This window comes from Coffea arabica, chromosome 9c, assembly GCF_036785885.1.
Source record: "Coffea arabica cultivar ET-39 chromosome 9c, Coffea Arabica ET-39 HiFi, whole genome shotgun sequence".
Classification (NCBI taxonomy): domain Eukaryota; kingdom Viridiplantae; phylum Streptophyta; class Magnoliopsida; order Gentianales; family Rubiaceae; genus Coffea; species Coffea arabica.
The window spans coordinates 35,460,904-35,481,729 of record NC_092326.1 but is presented as its reverse complement, the minus strand read 5'-3'; the positions used below and the strand labels follow the sequence as shown (position 1 = coordinate 35,481,729).

Below are 20,826 nucleotides of genomic sequence, written 5' to 3'. Positions count from 1 at the left end.
ATTTTCACTAACTTTATTAAAATAGCGTGGTGCTACTAAATTGAAAGCCTGAAGAATAAAATTGACAGACTGTTACAGCCATTTTGCATGCTAAATGGGAACACATAACATGGTTACACTAGCATATCAACTAAGACGTGCTGCAATATATTCCATCACACTAGATTATAGATACGAGTACTATTATATGTTAATAGTAAATAAAAAACAGAGACATTTTTTTTCAAAAAAATTCTTGTTTCATTTGTTTCCGGCATGATTATTTGCAAGCCATACAAGCATTTTGAAGTCTTTCAAAATGTTTTCTGAGGCGAAATATATAGTTTGTGGCTATTTGCTTTTGTTTGATTAATGTGTCCATGAACAGTTTTTAGAAATTCTCAGAGCTATTATCAGGATAAGGAACCTTTGCAATTTCTTCACGGTACCCAGGTACTCGTTTCAAAGTTACAATCATGTCAAAGAACCTATTAGTATTATTATTATTTGTAACCAAAGCCCACGTTGTAAACAAGCTTGGTTTTTCCTGCTAATATATGTGTCAAAATTGATCCATTCACTATGCAATCCAATTATGTCTAGAGTATTTTCACTTCCATTAAGCGGACCCCATTTTTGGCATCTGCAAATTTAAACTTTGTTTTTGTTTGGAATGCACCCTTGGTTGAAAAGTCATTTCCCACCAAAAAATAAAAATAATTTCGGTGAATATATTTTACAATCACCTTTTTACCTCACATATATCAAATCGTCAAATTATATTTTTCTACAAAAACTCCACAAAAAATTGCAATCCAAACAATTCTATATTTTTACGTTTTTTGTGAATACATTTTTCAATTATCTGTTTACCTCGCATATATCAAATCACTACAATACATTTTTCTACAAAACTCCAGTAAATAGAAATCCAAACGAAAATACTTGTAGTATTGTATGAAATTTACCACTGAAATCTCATGAGTATACTTAATCACAAATGGATCAGATTTTCAGAGAAAAAATTTTTTCCCAATAAAAGAAGGATGTGATTTAAGAAATGAAATACTAATCTCATGAATATACTTAATATGACAAATGGATTAGCTTTTCGGAGAAATTTTTTTTTCCAGCAAGGGAAGGATGAGATTTAAGAGCCAGGAGGTGGATAAAAGGATTATAATTCAAGACATCTAATTCTTGAAATCTTAAATTTAGTTACTATATCAAAATTTTCTTAACTCATGCTTTCATATAAATACTCTGAACCATTGAACATACTACAATACTTGTAGTATTGTATGAGATTTGTCACTGAAATCTCATGAGTATATTTAATACTCAACCACAAACGGATCAGTTTTTCAGAGAAAATTTTTTTTTCAACAAGAGAAGGATAAGATTTAAGAAGTGAAACACTAAAATCTCATGAGTATACTTAATACTCAATGACAAACGGGTCAGTTTTTTAGAGAAAAATTTTATTCCAATAAGGGAATGATGGGATTTAAAAGGCAGAAAGGTGATAAAAGGATTAGATTTTAGGATCTTTAATTCTTGAAATCTCAACTTTAGTTATTAGATCAAAATTTTCTCAACTCATGTATTCACATAAACACTCTGAACCACAAAACTAATAGTTAAATATCCTGGGTTTGTTAATTTGTTTAGTCTAAGATGTTGAGAATGTCAACCGTTTGCTGATTACTCGGTGATAACAGGCAAAACGGATAATCAAAACATATTGTGTTTGGATTGGAGATTATTTGAAATATTATTTGAAATAATTACTATAGTATTTTGTATGACGTGATGTATGTAAGATAAAAAAGTAATTAAAAAGATGAAAAGGTGTGCTAGAAATTGTATTTATGATATAAGTAAATAATTTCTAGTCATTATTTGGCTATCCAAACACAACATAACAAAAAAAAGGTATTGTACAAGGGGAAAAAAACAAAAATAAATTAAACTTGTAAAAGTTTTGTGATAAATTATATATATATGTATGTATGTATATATGTATATATCCTTGTCTTTATATATGTATATATATATATGTGTTTGTCTATATATATATATATATATATATATATATCCTTGTCTTTACGTAGGTACTAAACACACAGCAAATTATATTATCCCAACACTGAAACACAAAGCTGAGGAACCCCAAAGCTTGCAGCCAGAAAAGGAAAAGGAGTGTTTGCGTGTGTGTGTGACAAACATAGCACATACTAAGATCCACTGAATATGGCTCAGTAGCACAGATATACTGGCAGAATTCTATTTATTTTTGCCAATTCTGGAATCAATGGAAGCCCTGTGGGGTTAAGTTCCCACATCGCTTGGGGGGGTTTGGGGGGTTCAGTAGTTAAGTGCTGCGGAGCACTTCAAAAGTTGCCGGCTTTTGAAGTGTCTTCGCAGAGTCCATTTATCGAAACACTCATACAAAAAACTGTGAGTTATGAAAGGGAAAAACCTGTCTCGGGGAGTCTGGGGGGTCTTTATCTCTTAGCAGCGGGGCACCCTGTGGGGTTAAGTTCCCACATCGCTTGGGGGGGTTTGGGGGGTTCAGTAGTTAAGTGCTGCGGAGCACTTCAAAAGTTGCCGGCTTTTGAAGTGTCTTCGTAGAGTCCATTTATCGAAACACTCATACAAAAAACTGTGAGTTATGAAAGGGAAAAACCTGTCTCGGGGAGTCTGGGGGGTCTTTATCTCTTAGCAGCGGGGCACCCTGTGGGGTTAAGTTCCCACATCGCTTGGGGGGGTTTGGGGGGTTCAGTAGTTAAGTGCTGCGGAGCACTTCAAAAGTTGCCGGCTTTTGAAGTGTCTTCGCAGAGTCCATTTATCGAAACACTCATACAAAAAACTGTGAGTTATGAAAGGGAATCAATGGAAGCAATTTTTTATGTTTGAAGGGACTAGACTTGCAATTATTTATGCCACTGGGAAAATGAGAGGGAGTCCCATCCAACATCTATCCCAGTCTCTACTGAGCTTTCCTGTCATGTCTGATAGATGTACTTGTTTTTACTGTTGAAACCTTCTGTTCCTCAGCTTTCTGTCCCATCCACCAATATTCCCAAAAGGAATGGACTCGCGGGACTTGCTCCCAATCAACCAGCACTCTTTCTTTCACCCACTTTTTCCTAAACTGCTGACCCTTCCTCTGCCAAATTTAACTAGATAAAAAGTAGTCTAATATATGGCAAATAATATATTGCCACTAGAAAAAGGAAATTTTTTTTTTGAGCACGTAAAACTTTCCCACAAGACAACTCAGAGTAACAAAGCCTTATGCCAAATTACACCAAGAAAAAAAATTTATATATGTGAAATTCTTCTGTGTTTGAGCTAGTGATCAATTTTTGTTTCTTTCTATGAACCTTTCTTTGCTTCTTCCAGAGAACTTGTGATGGTCGTCGTGGTCATAATCGTGGTCGTGGTCATGGAACTGTTATTGGTTGTCCAGTCATAGAAACTGAACAATTCCAAGTTCTTGTTTTCGCGCTCTTCATCGCCAGAATATCCTTGTGTGAACAAGAGATTCAGAGGGTCTGCTTCCAATTCGCTTAAATCTGCAAAGAAGTCTTCAGAATGGTTAGAATCAGGCAATCCTGGCTTGTAGCTTTGTGGGAAACCTTCATTGAACTGATCAAGATTATCCATTTCCTTTTTCTTATCAAGACCTTCCACTTCCATTTCCATTTCTGTTTCCTCCTTTACTACTTGGCCTGTGCTGGAACTTCCTGTTACAATGGGTGACGATGCATTATCAGTTTGAGTTTCAGGCTTCTCTTCTTCCTTTAAGTTGGTAGCTTTCTGGGCGTGAGAAGAATTTGTTGCTTTCGAAGTTGAACCGCTCTTGGTCGGCTGGGATCTTGTAGAGCCTGCAAGAGCATTTCTTTGAGTTGGCCATGGATGATTGTGCTCTGAAGTGTAGGTGATGACCAACATGTTGGGATCAGTCCGGCTTCTTTCAACTTGTTTCCTTGCCGAACACCCCTTTGAACTGCTGCATCTGTAGTATCCCCTGGAAATTTTTTTACACTTCCATTACCATAAAAATAGGAAGATTTTTGGACTCCTTTGGTCTATTTTATAGATACAAAACCTCTAATCAAGAAAAATGAGTGCTTGATAAGTGCTCAAGTAATCATGTTGCTGCTGATGGTAGTATAGAAGAACAAAAGATAACCAATTAATTATGCCACTTCTTCCTCCCATTACTTACCAAAAAACTAACCCAAAAAAAAAAAAAACGAAGAAGTTGAAGAAGAAGAGAGATTTCGTCTGGCTAATGCTAACCCTAAAGAAGAAAAGAAAGATAGTGCAATTTAAAAAGAACACATGATAAAGAATTGTTTGATTCAAAGATGCTTCTTAAAGTCAGAGGAGTTCAGGCTTAACTTAGGTACTAATTTTTGCAAGTGTTACTATCAACTGAAAAAACAAAAGGATTTAGGTAGGAAGAAATATGTAATGTGAACATGGCTCGTTATAGTAGTAGAACTTTTCTCATTTATGAGGACTGGTAATACGAGGATATTGTTACCACTTACCTTGGGTAGGGGGAGCCTTTGATAGGCTTCTGACCGTACTTTCTCCAAGCCCAGAGATCAGATGGAACAATTTCTCCACTAGGCCTGCTGTTTGCTGGTGCAGGTGCTGGTATGCAAACAACTTTCTTGGCTTGACTCTTCCTGGGAAGATTGAAAATTTGATTCAAAAAAACTGTTGCAAAGAACAAACTGTAAAAGGAGATTGGTGGAAACCGATAAGTCATCTTTTTTGCACAGTGGATAACTGTTTGAGTTCGGCTTTTTGAAGATAAAAATCATGAAATTTGGCCGTTTCTTTTGCTTTCTGCTCCTTTTGATGGACGGAAAACGATGGCTACATGACTACATCTCAAAATCTTATACACGCTAACTAATAACAAAAATTCTTTCCAGACAGGTTTATGCGGGAAAAGCACTAATGGATAGTAGCATTAAAGCTGAGCTTGGGAATATCACGGTGACACTAGCTAGCCCACTTTTTCAGGTGTATGCAATATCCATCATCAAGATGCTATGCATGTTTTGGTTTTTATCTATGCTGAAAGTAGAATAACTATTTCAGCTCTGGATTCTTGGAAACACTCAAATTTATTCTAATCCAAAACCTTATGCCTTGAAACTCTTAACATGAAGAAGCTCTACATGTACCTTCCAAAGTTCAATAATAACTAATTAATCACCAAAAACTATGCTTTTTTTAATGAGAAATTGGTATATTCACATAACATATAAGAGAATCTGCAATCAACCACTAATTATTCAAGCAATTCTTACCTTCGTTTGATCCCCGTATTTCGCGGGGACGAGATCTGCACCGGGGCATTTTCAATCACTGAAACCTTGGAATTATTCGAGGTATTAATCATGTCATTAGTAACCAACGTGGGGGGCTTCAGCCCCCTCGGGGAAGCAGCCACAAGAAGCTGAGATTCTCGTGGAGATGAGGGCGGCTTGGCATTAGGCGAGATCTGAAGCATCCGTGTAAAAATGTTATTGGGAGGTCTTCTACTGAGCTCATGATCATCAAGAATTCTCTGAGTAAGTAAACTACTACTGTTATTACAACCACCAACGCCGCCGCCGCCACCTCCTACGTCACTGCAACTAAAACCTCCTGTATTTTCAGCAGCAGCAGTAGTTCCAGACGTGATAATATGATCAGTTGAACTAGCATCATAAAAGCCTGAAGCTGGCATATGATCCATATCAGGGAGGAGGAGTGGATCTCTCATGTTGGTGAATGGATCGCCAAATTCATCCAATGATGGCTCTTCATATATCCCTACTTGATTGCTTGGAAACTGCCAGTCTCTTGGGGCGGATACAGATACTTCAGCAGATGATATGTTGCTAGAAGCTATGCTTCTTCCACCGCTGGCTCGTAGTATATCAGCTAAATCTCCTTGATAATTCTCCATTTTCTGCAACAACCGGCTGCACATGATACTTCTGTACAGTTTATCCTATGCTAAAAATCATTTGACCTCCTACCCCTGAGAATCTGCTGAGTTATTATGCTTCTATGGTGATGGATTTGGCTATGGAATACTCGTGTGGAGGCGGGTTTTTTCTTGCTTTGGCTTTTTTGATGATTAGAGAGCAAGTTCGATGGTCGAAAGATTTGAAGATAACGTCTGCCCTTGAGAAGAATAACCAGAGAACTGGTAGTGGTGCAAAGAGAAAGATAGGGAGAGAGATGGAAGAGGGAGAGAGAGACGCTGACTTTTCACATGAAACAGCTCTTCATCACCATACGCAAACGAAGACGTGAATAAGAGTTGTAATGAACAATGATGTGATTAATTTAATGGGGTCTTTAATTTTGTTTAATGTTATTATGATTTCTCTATTCGGGATTAAAATAAAAATAAATTTTTTATACACTATCAGCGTATAATTTTTTTTTATTAATTAAAATAAAACAACGATTTTACTATAAAATTCTAACGTTATCGTTCAATTATGCCTTGGTTTCAATATGACGTGCAATTATTTATGCACTGACCGTTCGCTCTTGAATTGTGTGCTCCACCATTAAAATTTTAAACATTTGCATACAAATTAACGCCGGACTCAATTTTTTATTGTGTGATTTAGACCACAGAATAGAAGAAACCCTGATCATTAATCAAATACTAATAGCATCAAAAGGGTCAATTCTCTCCAACTGTTTCCATTACTTTTACTTATCTATTCCTTCCTTCAATCCCTCTTTTCTTTTGTCCGATAGCGGATTATTGATGCCCACTGTTAGAAGTCGGGAAAAAGTCGTTTTTCAGAACCGAGTGACAAGCTGTGATAGTTAAATAAGAGAGACAATAAATTGAGTAATAAAAAAAAAAGGAGGCGGCAAGTTGCCGCAGTTGGCGGAAAACGCTGTGAAGAGTATTTGCTCTTTGGGAACGTTAGGGTCATGAGTTTTGTGAAAGAATAAACAAGATAGAAATGGATAGAAAAAAAAAAAAAAGGGATAGAAATGATGATATGATTCAAGTCATGAGGAGGAAATTTGTACCTTTTATAAATTGTTTTGCAAAATTTTCAAGTTTTCTGAAATGAAACCAGTTATTCTTGTAGAAAAATCATATTGCAAAAAAAAATAAAAAGGTCTTATAGAAAAATCTAACCACTTGTTTGCAATTGATTTTCTCATATTTACCCATTTTGCAGAGAAAGGACAATTATTTTGCCCCCTAACTCTAGTCTACCATGGATCAATGAAGCGTGATGTGTAATCCCTTTTCTTATCTTTCCATTTCTCATTCTCAGGTAAAGCCTGGAAGGATTTCGAATTCACAATTGGTGATTCCCGCGATAGTCTCATTTAGATTGCTATTTTCTGGAGTTTTTGTTGAAAAATATACTGTAGCGATTTTATATATGTGAGATTAAAAGGTGATTGATAAATATGTTCACGGAAAACATAGAAATTTTTTTTTTGCTGAAAATGACTTTCCAAACATGAAAAATGAAGCACAAGTTGTGTAGCTTTAGGATTGTGTTAAGCTGAATTATTAATCTAATCTAATGTTTTGGAAATCATGACTAGATCAATGCTAATCATTCAATTCAGGTTATATGCGTTCCATTGTATTATGTTAAGACAATTCATTGAAGTGTAACACTTCCGCAAAAGGGAAAAAAAAAATGATCCACTTCTTATTGTGTGTCCTTGGTGCAACAAGTAGACGAACTCTTAAAAAATTGCAAGACAATTAGATAATGAAAATTGAAGTGTCTTGTAATGTAATAGGTGACAAATGGAAATTGTATTATGTAGCACTCCAATGTTTTTAACTATTTTTATCTTCCTCATTGAAGGATATTCTGAGGACATCTATAAGGGAAACTCATTTTCTATTTTGTCACAAATCATTTAACTTCGGTGGATTTGACTCTACCAATAACACTCTAATCAGTTTTACTTCAGTTAATTATTCTGCCCAAAGAATTTTGGCTGTTTTTTCTTGAAAAAATAAGTGGGGAAAGCCAAAAATCTCTTCTGTCAACGTGGGAGGAATCCTGTCTATATATCTCTCATGCTTGTATCCTATGCATTATATCGTGGCTTAATGTATTCATCATAATTGATGTTAAATTACTGCTTATATATTCAACAAAGCAGAAGCATGGTAGCTTGCAGATTGTTCACTAGATCCAGTGGGGAAAACGTAAATTAATTATTTCGTAGAAGGGTAGTTTTAGAATCCTTTCCTTATGGCATAAGTATATATACAAAGGCAAATACCATTCTCAGCTGCACACATGTTAGTTTATTGGTAAGCAACTCCATTATGTGCCCATAGAGTTCCTAATTTGAGAGTTTGGGTTTCTCTATCAAAGTTCAATTGATGGCACATTTCTTTGAAAAAAAAAAAAACAATTTTCAGTTACAATTTTTCTATTATATGCCCTCAGGGTACGAGATAAAAGATAATCTCCAAGTCATTATTTTTCTGGCAAAAGTATAAAATTTGTTTTTAATATACGGGTTGGATGGTAAATTTGGAATTTTCGTATCGGATTCACACTGTTTTTTCCTTTTGTTCCAAATTATGTCTTGAAAAGAAAAGAAAATACCTTACTGAGAATAGAACTCTCAATACCCCTGGTATTGGATTTTTTTAGATATATTCTTACATATTTTGCCTTGCCAAAACAAATATTCCAAAATATAGATTTTTGCCAATCAATGGGAAGAATCTCATTGAACAGCCTTGCAATATCAGAAAGAATGTGGAAATCATCTTGAAATGCTTGCTTGAGTATTTTATATGTGGATATATAGCAACCTAGTTCAAACTTTGCTGCATCATCCAGTAATGACGTACAGGAAAATCTTTTACTACTGCTAAACTAATTATTTGAATGTTTAGTTTTCTAAAATAGTTAGGTTACAAATCCACCTGCTTAATTAGGTGTCCTTCAAAATATAATTCTTAATATATAGCATGACTGAAATATTCACCCACTGGCTACAGCATTTTCTCCAATTTTTTCTACTTAAACGGCCGGGCAAATTTCCTTTCATATTCCTTTCATATACTTAAACAGAGTTATTACCAATGTATTTGATCAGCATGAGAGAATGAGGGGTGTTTCAATTTTCCAAGAAATAATTCCTATTCAACATATTGATTGACTTCTCACGCAATGGCATTTTTTGTCATCGTGCTAGCTAGGAGGATATCTTGGCCTTTCTCCATGTTAGAGAGTTGAGAACACCTTTAAAGAAATCCCACTAAATTTCACTGCAATTCCAACCACCTTTCTATAGTGCGTTTGGAGACCATTTCAAACATGATCACGTACAATGATAGGGAAACAAATGAATAGGGTATTAATTTGTTTGGATTTAACAAGTGGTGGAAATTTGAATCACGCAAAGTATTAGCAATTTTTTTTTTTTTTTTAAGAAATGCAAAAGAAAGAAAAGAGAATAATTTGCATAATGGCGATTCCCGTCAAGGCAAAACATCTTCCTCATGTTGGAATGAAGAAAACCAAATATAGATATTAATAAGCCAAAGCCATTTGTATTTTATTGAGTTTCTTCCAGGCCAAGTCTGCCATTTGGTGCAAACGGAGAATATTTCTGTTAGTTAGGAGTATTAAATATGGATGCCATACACTCATTATTTATCTCTTTATTATGACTCTTTCTTTATTTAGACGTGACTAAATGGTTTTCGCGAGTAGATTTCAAAAGTCGATGGGATGGGAAATATATTTTACAAGCACTCGAATTTTGAGTACGATGACCTTTTGAGTATGGTAGAAATTAATGACGAGATGATGATCAAAAAATTATTTTCTAAGATTGCATCAGCATGTATATTACAACACGGAAAGGATCAAATTTTCAGCTCAGAAGCAAAAAATTAAGGTCATTTGATACGTGAATTTTGGTCTTGGTCTCTAATTCTATGTCAAATTTTTTGCAACCAACTTTGAAGTTTCTAATATCATCAATTTTGCCAGTCTTCGGTGGTACTTCGGGTACTCTTTTTTCTTTAATATTTAATCACTGGGATTGGTCCAATAGTCAGGAGAGAGCTATTAGAATCTTCTTCATTATCAAGTTCAGAATTTGAACTCTGTACCTAACAGTTGGAGGTGAGAAGCATGCGGAGAAGGCTAAGGCGGTTAAAAAAAAAAAAAAAGTACCCTAAACCTTTTAATGATGTATATATGTTTGTAACAAGATTTTTTTTTTTTTTTTTGAAAGTTGTATGTAAAAGGATATTGAACTGTGTATTTTTATTAAATCAACTGTTGCTGAATAACAATAATGTATGTGGGATGATGCGAGAGATGTGAAAGGTGGCTGTTGTTTACTGTTAGAAATGTTTGAAGATTTCAATGGACCAATAATCCCACGGGCTATCACCGACCTCTATGTTTATTGATGGGACATTGTAAGTATCTGCTCTCTGGCTAAATGCTGATTTCCCTTATTCTCCAACTGAAAGTTTATTAGTGACCCTCAAAGTTTTTCCTAAAAAAATTATCATACCCTAGCACTACTTCTCCATGTCCAATTTGTCCCCTTTCCCCACCCCTAGACCCACCATCCATCTCTCTCACCACAGACACAAATGGCTGGTCATCAATCTAGGGCAGCAAAATTACTTGCATGACCAAATGCTAGATGCATAAATTCAACAAATACTTGTGCATTTCATAATGCCTATATATACCGAGTGAATATTGATGACTACTTTGTATTTTAGTAGCATGTACTTTTAACATTATGATATTTTTGTACACTATCTACCAATCCAATGACTAGTAATTTTATATTGGTTTGTCTGACATATAGCTTCCAAAAATAGATCCATATCATTTATGGAGAGCAAGAAATTCTGCTATCTTTGGGCATCCCTCTTTGTCTGCTGTACAAATTGTGTCTAATATCATTATTGAGGTTCAAGGTGTGGTTGGGACTTGGAGAAGTAGTGTGGCTAGAACCAAGACTAATTGGGACTTATGATGGATTGGGGGATGTCCCATGAATGTTTTGATAGTGTTTTAACTCATGTACTATGTAGTGTAGTCTCTTGTTGTTAGTTAGGGAGGTATACTCTTGCGTCGGACTAAGGATACCAACAGTTGTCAAATGATAATCGTTCTGAATAATGTAATATTTTTTTAAATAAGATATAATTCTATGTACATTACTTGTAATACTTAAAAACAGAGATACACAATGATTACATATGAGACCTACATAAATAGTAACAAAATATTATAGTCCTATTGTAAAAAAGTACAAGAAATTTATATAGAGTTAGAAAACATTTAAAAAATGTTACATTAGTCAAATCAACCATCCCTACACCGCAACTTTGTCTTCAGTGTCAATTTAGATCCAAATTTTCAACATTGAATGATAAAATATAAGAGTTTCCATTCCAATCACCACCAAGCAGATTGTGTGCACATGAAATTGGAATCTAAAAACTGCAGCAACTGGGATAGTAATGCATGGAGTTGAAAGCTAATTAGAACCTCCTGCTATTGCTATTGATTATCAACTTGGTCAAGGCTATGGTGGTCCTCTCCTCTTGCACCATTTTCCCACAACTCTTGCCAATTAAGTACTGATTCCAATGAATGAATTAATTTCCAAGATTTTAAACTGTTCATCACAAATAGGATGACCCCTAGTATAATTTTTTTGGTGTAATCCAACCAACCCCAGAAAAAAAAAAAACCCTAGTTTTAGTTCTTGAAATCACTGATTGGCTTCAGACAACACATACCCCACGTTCCTGCAGGACTACAACTAGTTCATTATCCTACTTGCTAGTCACAAGAAAACAAAATAACACTGGGATTCTCTGAGCAATATTGATGGGGAACTTGTCTTTCCCACAAGAATCAGAAGCATCCTCCCATGTGATCAACTACCATAATTTAATAATGATTAAAACAGTTGATTAATCCATGGTATAATTAATCAAAAAAAAATCATCCCATATACTGACAACCTTGCATCGATGCTTACGCGTTCATATTGATTAAATTAATTCATCTGGGGTTATTGTTTAGTCTTTGTGTTTAATAGCTCCTCAGACGTGCCTATGACATTTGTGTTTGAACCTTGATTGTGCACGCCAGACACTCGTGACATCGCCCGTCTACCGGCCACTTCACCGGTTACGTCCACCTAAATGGACGGCTGAGATCGATTAGCCAGTAGCCACCTGTTGTAGATTTTTCATTTCTTAACTTTTTTTATTCTTGATTTTTGGTCTTAATCCACCAACATTAGTACCTAAATAAATCAAGCAAGTCAAAGTGGGGGTCCATGGTTAGCTTCTTAGTTTGGCTTGCTTTTGTCTCCAAAATTCGATTTTTTTAGCATTTTAAAGTAGGGTCTGACACTTTTAAGAAAGTTGTTAATGTTTTGCAAGATTGGAATTAATTTGAAAAAATATTTAACCGTAAGAACGTAATAAATGTGTATATGTGCATTCAGATGATAAATTAAATGTATTACTGAAAAATCCTTTCAAATCAACCCCGAATCTCGTTAATTTCTATTCTAATGAAGATCACAAAATACCTTGATTACTCCATAGTCCACTCTTCAAGCAACACTAGAAACCGAACTTTCTATTTAAGAAAAAAAATGAGTCTTTAAAATGAAAATCTTGGGATACATCTTTCTTTAAAAATACTCACTCATAAACCAAGGCAAATTAGACCTACCTTGCCATGTTTTCGAATAGATATTTTGAGGTTTAAATCCTCTTCCAATGAGGAATAAAGCTGGGAAGAGAATTAAAAAAAAAATTCTTGCTATATTTTCTAGGACCATGTTTACAAAATATTAGGCTAGGCGAGGAACTGAATATTTCACAGCCGGTTTTCTCTTACAGAAAAAAGGAAGAAAGACACTAACCAATTGGTGTTATTTTCCTGTGGCTGTAACATGTGTCTTTTACATAGGCACCGGCAAAATACCTTTAGCATAGTCACCTCCATTCACAAAATCTGTTTGTGGTGGTGGGGTTTAATGTGACAGTCACCATTAGCCAAACTTCCGAACTTTTAGGCTTTGCAGCTGTTAAAGCTTTGGTGGGCTCAAGTTAAAAATTAATTTCGCAGATTTTCTGCACAGGAAAATCATTCGAACCAGTTCATGGATAATCACTAGTTTACTCATGATTTGGAGGCAAGTTTGATCGCAACCTCGAGAACGTAAGTGTGATTAAAGTATATAACATACGCAGATAAACTAATCCATGGTTGGAAAATCCCATATCACCAACTTTGCCACGTAATATATAAATCCATTATCAGGATGACAAAAAATAAATATGCCCTAGGATTCTGCGGCACTTTCAGGTTTGCCATGTGATATTGATAGCTTTACTTTGATAGCAAAGAACTCAAAAAGCTGTTGGCCTTTTTTTTTTGGGGATCGTTTTCGAGATCCCATGCAACTTTAAGTGCATTCCAAGTTCTAAGAACCATAGTCATGGACACATCAACTTTTCTACTAGCCTATTTATGGTTTATCATTGTCAAGCACTTTATAGTTTATAGCTTTCTCTCCATACATGGTCCATCATCATTTCATGTTCTTGTCTTTCATGTCATTAGACCAAGGGCGGCCTCCACCAAAATTAGGTGACTAATTGACTAATTGACTAATCGAAGCAATTTGCTTGTAAATGTTTCTTGAGTCACTTTGGCATATTCATGTACACCATTGCTTTTTAGACTATGCAAGCTACTATAGATGGAACTGTATAATTTCTAAACTACTATGGAGGAGGTACCCATATTTATATAGTGGGGACAAAGAAAAGAGGCATATTTTGACTGTACTGAAGTGATTCTAATTTTTATAGATTTCAAGGTATAGCTCTTTTGGTCTTTGTATACAATTTAATTTCTAGTTTCTTTTATCTTGTGGGTTGTATCCATTCAACGCTTGACAGGAGATTAGGGCATCAGCTTGAAGACATGAGCCGGCACCAGTCTTTACCTATTTGCTCTGCTTGGCAGCTAGTCTGAAAGCCATTAAATTCATGTCCTTTTTTACAGCCTTAAGAACATGCTTTGGTGTCATAGAATACGAAAAAATTAATTCTTCGTCTGCAAGACAAATTGGGATCTGTTAGACGCTAAAATCCTTTTAATGAGTTCTTTTACACAAAGGCTTTCAATGTCCATTTCACTTCTTGGTGGTCAAAGATTTATACCACCCGTTTGGCTGAGGGGTTTTGCCCTTCTCAATGGGATTCAAAGGGTAATGAAACCCTTACACAATGTTTGGTTCGCCTCTATCCGCTTTTAGATCTTCTAATCCCATAGATTTATTATAGAGTAAATTGGGCACTTTCATCTTCAGTCTTGATCTAGCCCACCTTAAAGTGAAAATTAAATTAAGAAAAATCTTATGCTAAACGACATACGAGTTAAACTATCAAAACAAACTAAAAATGAATTATCTTTTTGATTTTAAGATTTTTATGTTCGTAACTATCATTTAAGAATGTCATGATTTTTAGTTGTTATTTGTAGTTGGACTCTTAGATTGAACCCAATACAACAAACAAAACTCAACATAAGAAAAAATTCTAAGTGTCCTTCTTTTCATCTCTTTCTTCAAAATATCTATTTGCTTAGTCCCCTCTTCCTTATCAAACTCTTCTACACTCTTGAGATGGATGTTGGAGAATATCTTGCAAGGAAGATATAGAGACACGAGAGAGACGAATAGGGGGAGAGATTTATTTTCATGGGGAAAGATTTGTTTGCTGGTGTTCAAAAAGAGTTGAAAAGATCAAATCATAACAAAATTTGAGAAAAATAAACATGGTTAGAGTAAGATGGTTGAGAGAAAGAAGTTTGAATTTATAATTCTAATGAGAAACAGATCTAATCTTGATTTTTTTTTTTTTGAGAATTTTGGGCCTAATTCAGTTTTATAAAATCTTTGTGTAATTGTTGTGGGTTTGGATGATTTAGAGGTATGGAAGGCGGTCAAGAAGACTTCAGTAGTAGGAGATATTGTGGGTTGCTGCTATACCGTGCCCAAGCTTCAAACTTTCTAGGGATTTCCTCAAAAAATTAGCTACGATAAGGAAGATGATGGAAAGATTAACAAAAAAAAAAAAAGTAAAAGGAGCAAGAATTAAAAAAGAGATAGTGATTGCCATTCTACTACAGATATCAAACATCAGTTTTACAATAAAGGAATCTTACTAAATCCATTATCATTGAGGGGTATTGGATTATGATTGTCATTGCCATTCCCTACTAGTAAACAAACGAGTGTCAATGTTGGTAACAAGTAGTTTATTTTAGGGCTGCCTTTGTTGTAAATAAAAGGGATATTTCAAAAGATCTTGTCCTACATCGGAAAAATACAATGACTTCTCATCATTTATAATGTGTAGTCTGTTATGGGGCATATGTTGAATTGGTAACTAGTGTAGGCTCGGGCGCATGAGAGGGAAGCTGAATTAGGCTGTTTCAGTACAAACTAATGGATTTTCCCCCCTGCGCGTGGGTTAAATGCGGCCCAAGTGAGTTTTACTGATTTTACAAATCAAAATTTGATTCTTCCCTAAGAAGATAAATTTTTTATCATAATCGATGGTCTGGTACGTTACGTAACGTTCACCTTTAAAATTATTTATTTCATGGGTTACGAAAGACTGGTACGTTTCGTAATGTTCCCTTTTAATATTACCATTTGTTAGCATAAATTACCTGTTGCTTTCAGTTACACACGTTTTATGTTATCAAATATTATTTTTCATCATTACTTTCAGTTACACAGAAAATTAGCCACGTTTTTTACGTTATCAGATATTATTTTTCACCAACATACACTTTCTGTTGCCTATAAATAGCAGCTATGCTTCCACTTTGCATAACACCCACAGCTGACAGTAGATATCTTTCTGACAGCTTTCTTCCTCTCCTCTGCTTCTCTTCTTCTCTTTCTTTCCCTCTCTGCTGGATTTAGTTGATATTTGCTAAAGTTCTGACCTTTCTTGTTATAAACAAGAAGAAGGCTTGTTTAATCTTGAAAAAACATTTCAACTTCATGAAATAGTTTATTATGACAGCGTTTTTAAACATGACTCAAGCTACATTTTGTTAGTTTTAGTTAACGTTGCTTTTTGGCTATTTCTGACTACAATCTAAGAAACTATGGCCTCCGGCAATGTTAACACTTCACAAGCTGCATCCGACTCAGTTGCTGTCACGCTACCTTTGGCAAGACCTTTCTAGATGTCTCCAAAATTGAAGTTTTTGTTAATGAAAACTTTAAAAGGTGGCAAGAACGTGTGCATTCTCTACTGAACGTTCATGGAGTAGCCTATGCATTGACAAAAGCACAACTAACTGCCACTATGGATGTCAAGACACAAGAATCTTAGCAATATGCCAACAAGGTATGTCAGCATAGTACTTTATAAACACTTTCAAATGAATTGTTTGATGTGTACTGTAGTTGCAAGGAAGTTAAGACAATTTGGGAAGCCTTGATAACAAAATTCACCGCTAAAGACGCCACCAAACAAAAATTTGTTGTGAAAAAATACAACCAATGGCAGATGACAGAAGACAAAGAAATGAAGTACAAATCACGGAGTACCAAATGCTATTCGAGAATCTAAAAAGTGAAGACATAAATTTGTCTGAAAAATTTACTGCTGGCATACTAATTGAAAAGTTGCTCGAGTTGTGGACTGACTACAAAAATAACTTGAAACACAAGTAGAAAAATTAAACCATTGATGAGCTCGTGAAACATATTCTGATTGAAGATTCCGGTAAGAAGGAGTTAAGGATTGTCAAAACTCGGGAAATGGCTCTCGAAGTTAATCTGGTTCAAAATAACAATAAAAGGTATGCTAATAAATCCCGAAATTACAAACCTGATGATCCCAACTTTAAGAAGAAGAAAGGCATTTGCTATGTTTGCGAAAAATCATAACACCATGCTACTCAATGCAGGCATAAAAAGAAAGGTAACAAAGTAAATGGCAATCCTCCTAAGGTTAATTTAACCAAAAGAGATGATATAATTGCTGCAGTCATCTCTCAAACCAACATTGCAGTCAATGTGAAAGAGTGGGTAGTAGACCTTGGGGCTACTAGGCACATATATGCAAATCGAGAAGCAGTTTTCTCCTATATTCCAATAGGGGATGATCAAGAGGTGGTCTATCTTGGAGACTCACGAACTGCTAAAGTTGTGGGTAAGAACAAAGTTCTCTTAAAACTCACTTTAGAAAAAATTTTGACCCTCAATAATGTGCTGCATGTGCCGAATATTTGGGTAAATCTGGTTTCTATAGCATTGATAGGAAAAGTTGGGTTGAAAGTATCATTTGAATCTAATAAGATTGTAATGACTAAAAATAATGTATTTGTGGGTAAGGGTTACTGTAATCAGGGACTCTTTGTACTCAATGTTTCAAATGTGATCAATAAAAATACATATTCTTCTGCCTATATTATTGATTCAATTTCTTTATGGCATGCTAGATTAGAACATGCTAATGTTAGTTACATAAAAAAATGCAATCACTTGGATTACTTTCTAGTGTTAATAATAATGATATGGAAAAATGTGAAATATGTGCAGAAACTAAAATAACCAAGAAAAGTTGTATAACTGTTCAAAGAAAAACTGAATTATTAAATCTAATTCACACAGATTTAGGTAATTTAAAACAAACTATGACTAGAGGAGGAAAAAGATATTATGTTATTTTTATATATGATTATTCTAAATATACTAAACTTTATTTATTTAGAAATAAAGATGATACTCATAATGTCTTTTTATCTTATAAATCTGAGGTAGAAAATCAACTTAATAAGAAGATAAAAAGAATTAGATCAGATAGAGGAGGTGAATATTTAGTTTTAGATAAGTTTTATGAACAAGAAAGCATAAATACCTGAAACAATACCTCCTTACTCATCAGAATCTAATGGAGTAGTTGAAAGGAAAAATAGGATATTAAAAGAAATGATGAACTCTATGTTAGTTAGTTCTCATACTCCAGATAATTTATAGGGAGAAACTATATTATCTGCATGTCATCTACAAAATAGAATTTCACATAAAAAGATTGGCAAAACACCTTATGAATTATGAAAAAATTATAAACCAAATTTAAAATATTTAAAAGTATGGAGGTGTCTTGTTAAAGTGTTATTACTCGAATCTAAGAAAAGAAAATTAGATTCTAAAATTTTTGATTGTATGTTTATTAGATATGCTGAACATGGTGCTGCATATAGATTTCTTGTTTTAAGAAGTGATGTACATAATTGTAATACAATTATTAAGACAAAAAATGCTGAATTTTTTGAACATATTTTTCCATTGTTCAATAAAATTTCTCATGCACCTGTTGAAAGAAATAAAGAAATAACCCCTAATGAGGATTTGAGAAGGAGTAAAAGGCCGAGAAAAAAATTTTCTTATGGGAATGATTTTCAAACCTTTCTGGTCGACAATGATCCTTTAACTTATTCTGATGCAATTTCTTCTTCTGATTACAAGTTTTGGAAAGAAGCAATTAAATTAGAAATCGATTCTATTTTGAAAAATAAAACACAAATTTTGGTAAATTTGCCTCCTGGTGCAAAATCTATTAGTTGTAAATGAATTTTTAAAAAAATATATAATTCTGATGGTTCTATAAAAAAAAATACAAAACTCGTTTAGTAGCAAAAAGATTTTCTCAGACACAAAATATTAACTATTTTGACACATTTGCACCAGTAACAAGAATTTCTTCTATTTGTATTTTATTTGTCTTAGTTTCTATCCACAAACTTGTTGTTCATCAAATGGATGTCAAAATAATTTTTTTAAATGATAATTTAGAAGAAAAAATTTATATATTTCAACCTGAAAGATGTGTTGAATCTGGACAAGAAGATAAAGTGTGTAAATTAATCAAATCTCTTTATGGTCTAAAACAAGCTCCTAAACTGTGGTATGAAAAATTTGATCAAGTTTTGATGAAAGACAGTTTTTCATCTGTAGAAGTAGATAAATGTGTATGTACTAAAGTTGTGAATAATTAATATGTGATAATTAGCCTATATGTGGATGCCATGCTTATATTTGTTACAAGTATAGATATTGTCAATAACACTAAATATTTCTTATCCTCTGAGTTTGATATGAAAGATTTGAATAAAACTAAAATGATATTGAGTGTTAAAATCATAAAGAGAAATGATGGTATAATGTTGTCACAAAAATATTATACAGAAATACTTCTTAGGAAATTCGAAAATTATGATGTGACACCGGTAAGTATTCCTTATGATGTTAACACTCAATTAAAAAAAATAATGGTAACCCAGTTGCTCAGTCTAAATATACTCAGATTGTTGGGAGTCTGATGCATTTGATGAATTTTACAAAACTTGACATAGCTTATGCCGTGTGTTGACTGAGCAGGTATACTCACAATTCTAATAGTGGACATTGGTTTGCATTAGTCAGACAAATGAAATATTTGAGAGGTATCATGAATTATGGTATCTTATATTGTGGATTTCTCACTGTATTAGAGGGGGTACAATGATGCTAATTGGATCTCGAATTCAAATAAGACAAAATTCATTAGTGGTTATGTATTCACCTTTGGTGGTGGTGCAGTAGCATGGAAATCAGTTAGACAGACAATCATTGCTAGATCAACCATGGAATTAGAGTTTATAGCTTTGGAGTTGACTAGTTCGGAGGCTGATTGGTTAAGACACTTTTTAATCAGTATTCCTACGACTAAGGATCTATTGCCTTCTGTGTCCATACACTGTGATTGTCAAGCAGCAATTACTATTATTAAAAATAAATCATATTATTGTAAAAGTCGACACATGAAGCTAAGACATGATGTCATAAAGCAACTGCTTGAAGATGAAATTATTTCTATTGATTTTGTGAAGTCAGAGTTGAATTTGGTCGATCATCTGATTAAACCTGTAGGAAGCAAATTAATTTTTCAAATTATAAAGGAAATGGGACTAAGGCCAACAAGTTATCAATAGAGACAGTAATCCAACCCATGTGATTGGTAATCCCATAAAATAGGTTCATATGGATAATAACAAGTCAATATTGACAGTAAAATACTTCAAATCTAAGTCCCTCCAGAGATAAGTGCTTTGATTGCTAATAATTGTGAGGATGAGTTCAAAACTCTTAATGAATTCATATCCCTTTAGAGAAATGTATTTGAAACAATATACATTTGATGAATTCACCTATATAAGAGTGAAGAGTGGAGTGAGGCCGTTCCTATAAAATTTATTGGCCAAATCTTTAGAGTTCTTATGAATAACCATGCAGACCACGGTCTAAAAGCGCAAAATCGCTATAACAGCAAGTTATGGGTTGTAATGTGATTGATAAAATCTCTATCATACATCAAGAGTTGTTGATTCATAAAATTTTATATTTCACCAATAATTCTGTAGGCCATGTTTTATCAATTTAAGTTTGGTTTATAGTCCAGAAAACACCGAACTGATTACATTTCACTCAAATAAATCCAGTAGACTATTTCTTTTGACCAAAATCTTTTGAAATAGGAAGGAAATTATTGTAAATAAAAGGGATATTTCAAAAGACCTTGTCCCACATCGAAAAACTAAAATGACTTCTTATCATTTATAATGTGTAGTCTGTTATTGGGCTTATGTTAAGTTGGTAACTAGTGTGGGCTCGTGCGCATGAGAATGAAGCTGAGTTGGGCCGTTTCAGTACAAA

The 20,826-nt window shown here is 34.1% G+C and overlaps 1 protein-coding gene across 1 annotated transcript; it reads right to left on the bottom strand.

The window, feature by feature from the left end:
* Positions 1-3,181: 3,181 nt before the first annotated feature.
* LOC113707734 (probable WRKY transcription factor 14) lies at positions 3,182-6,303 on the bottom strand. The gene is made up of 3 exons (XM_027230037.2): positions 5,319-6,303; positions 4,545-4,685; positions 3,182-4,015 (listed from the first exon to the last, which is right to left on the bottom strand). The coding sequence occupies exons 1-3, from the start codon at positions 5,984-5,986 to the stop codon at positions 3,361-3,363; spliced, it is 1,464 nt and encodes a 487-aa protein (XP_027085838.1). The 5' UTR covers positions 5,987-6,303; the 3' UTR covers positions 3,182-3,360.
* Positions 6,304-20,826: the final 14,523 nt, after the last annotated feature.

What these genes read in the sequence shown, in the direction of transcription:
- LOC113707734 (XM_027230037.2), bottom strand. Translation starts at nt 5,986, where the DNA reads ATGTGCAGCCGGTTGTTGCAGAAAATGGAGAATTATCAAGGAGATTTA. An exon ending in AATACGGGGATCAAACGAAG is followed by an intron (nt 4,686 to 5,318) that starts GTAAGAATTGCT and finishes CAATCTTCCCAG; the next exon opens with GAAGAGTCAAGCCAAGAAAG. An exon ending in AAAGGCTCCCCCTACCCAAG is followed by an intron (nt 4,016 to 4,544) that starts GTAAGTGGTAAC and finishes AAAAATTTCCAG; the next exon opens with GGGATACTACAGATGCAGCA.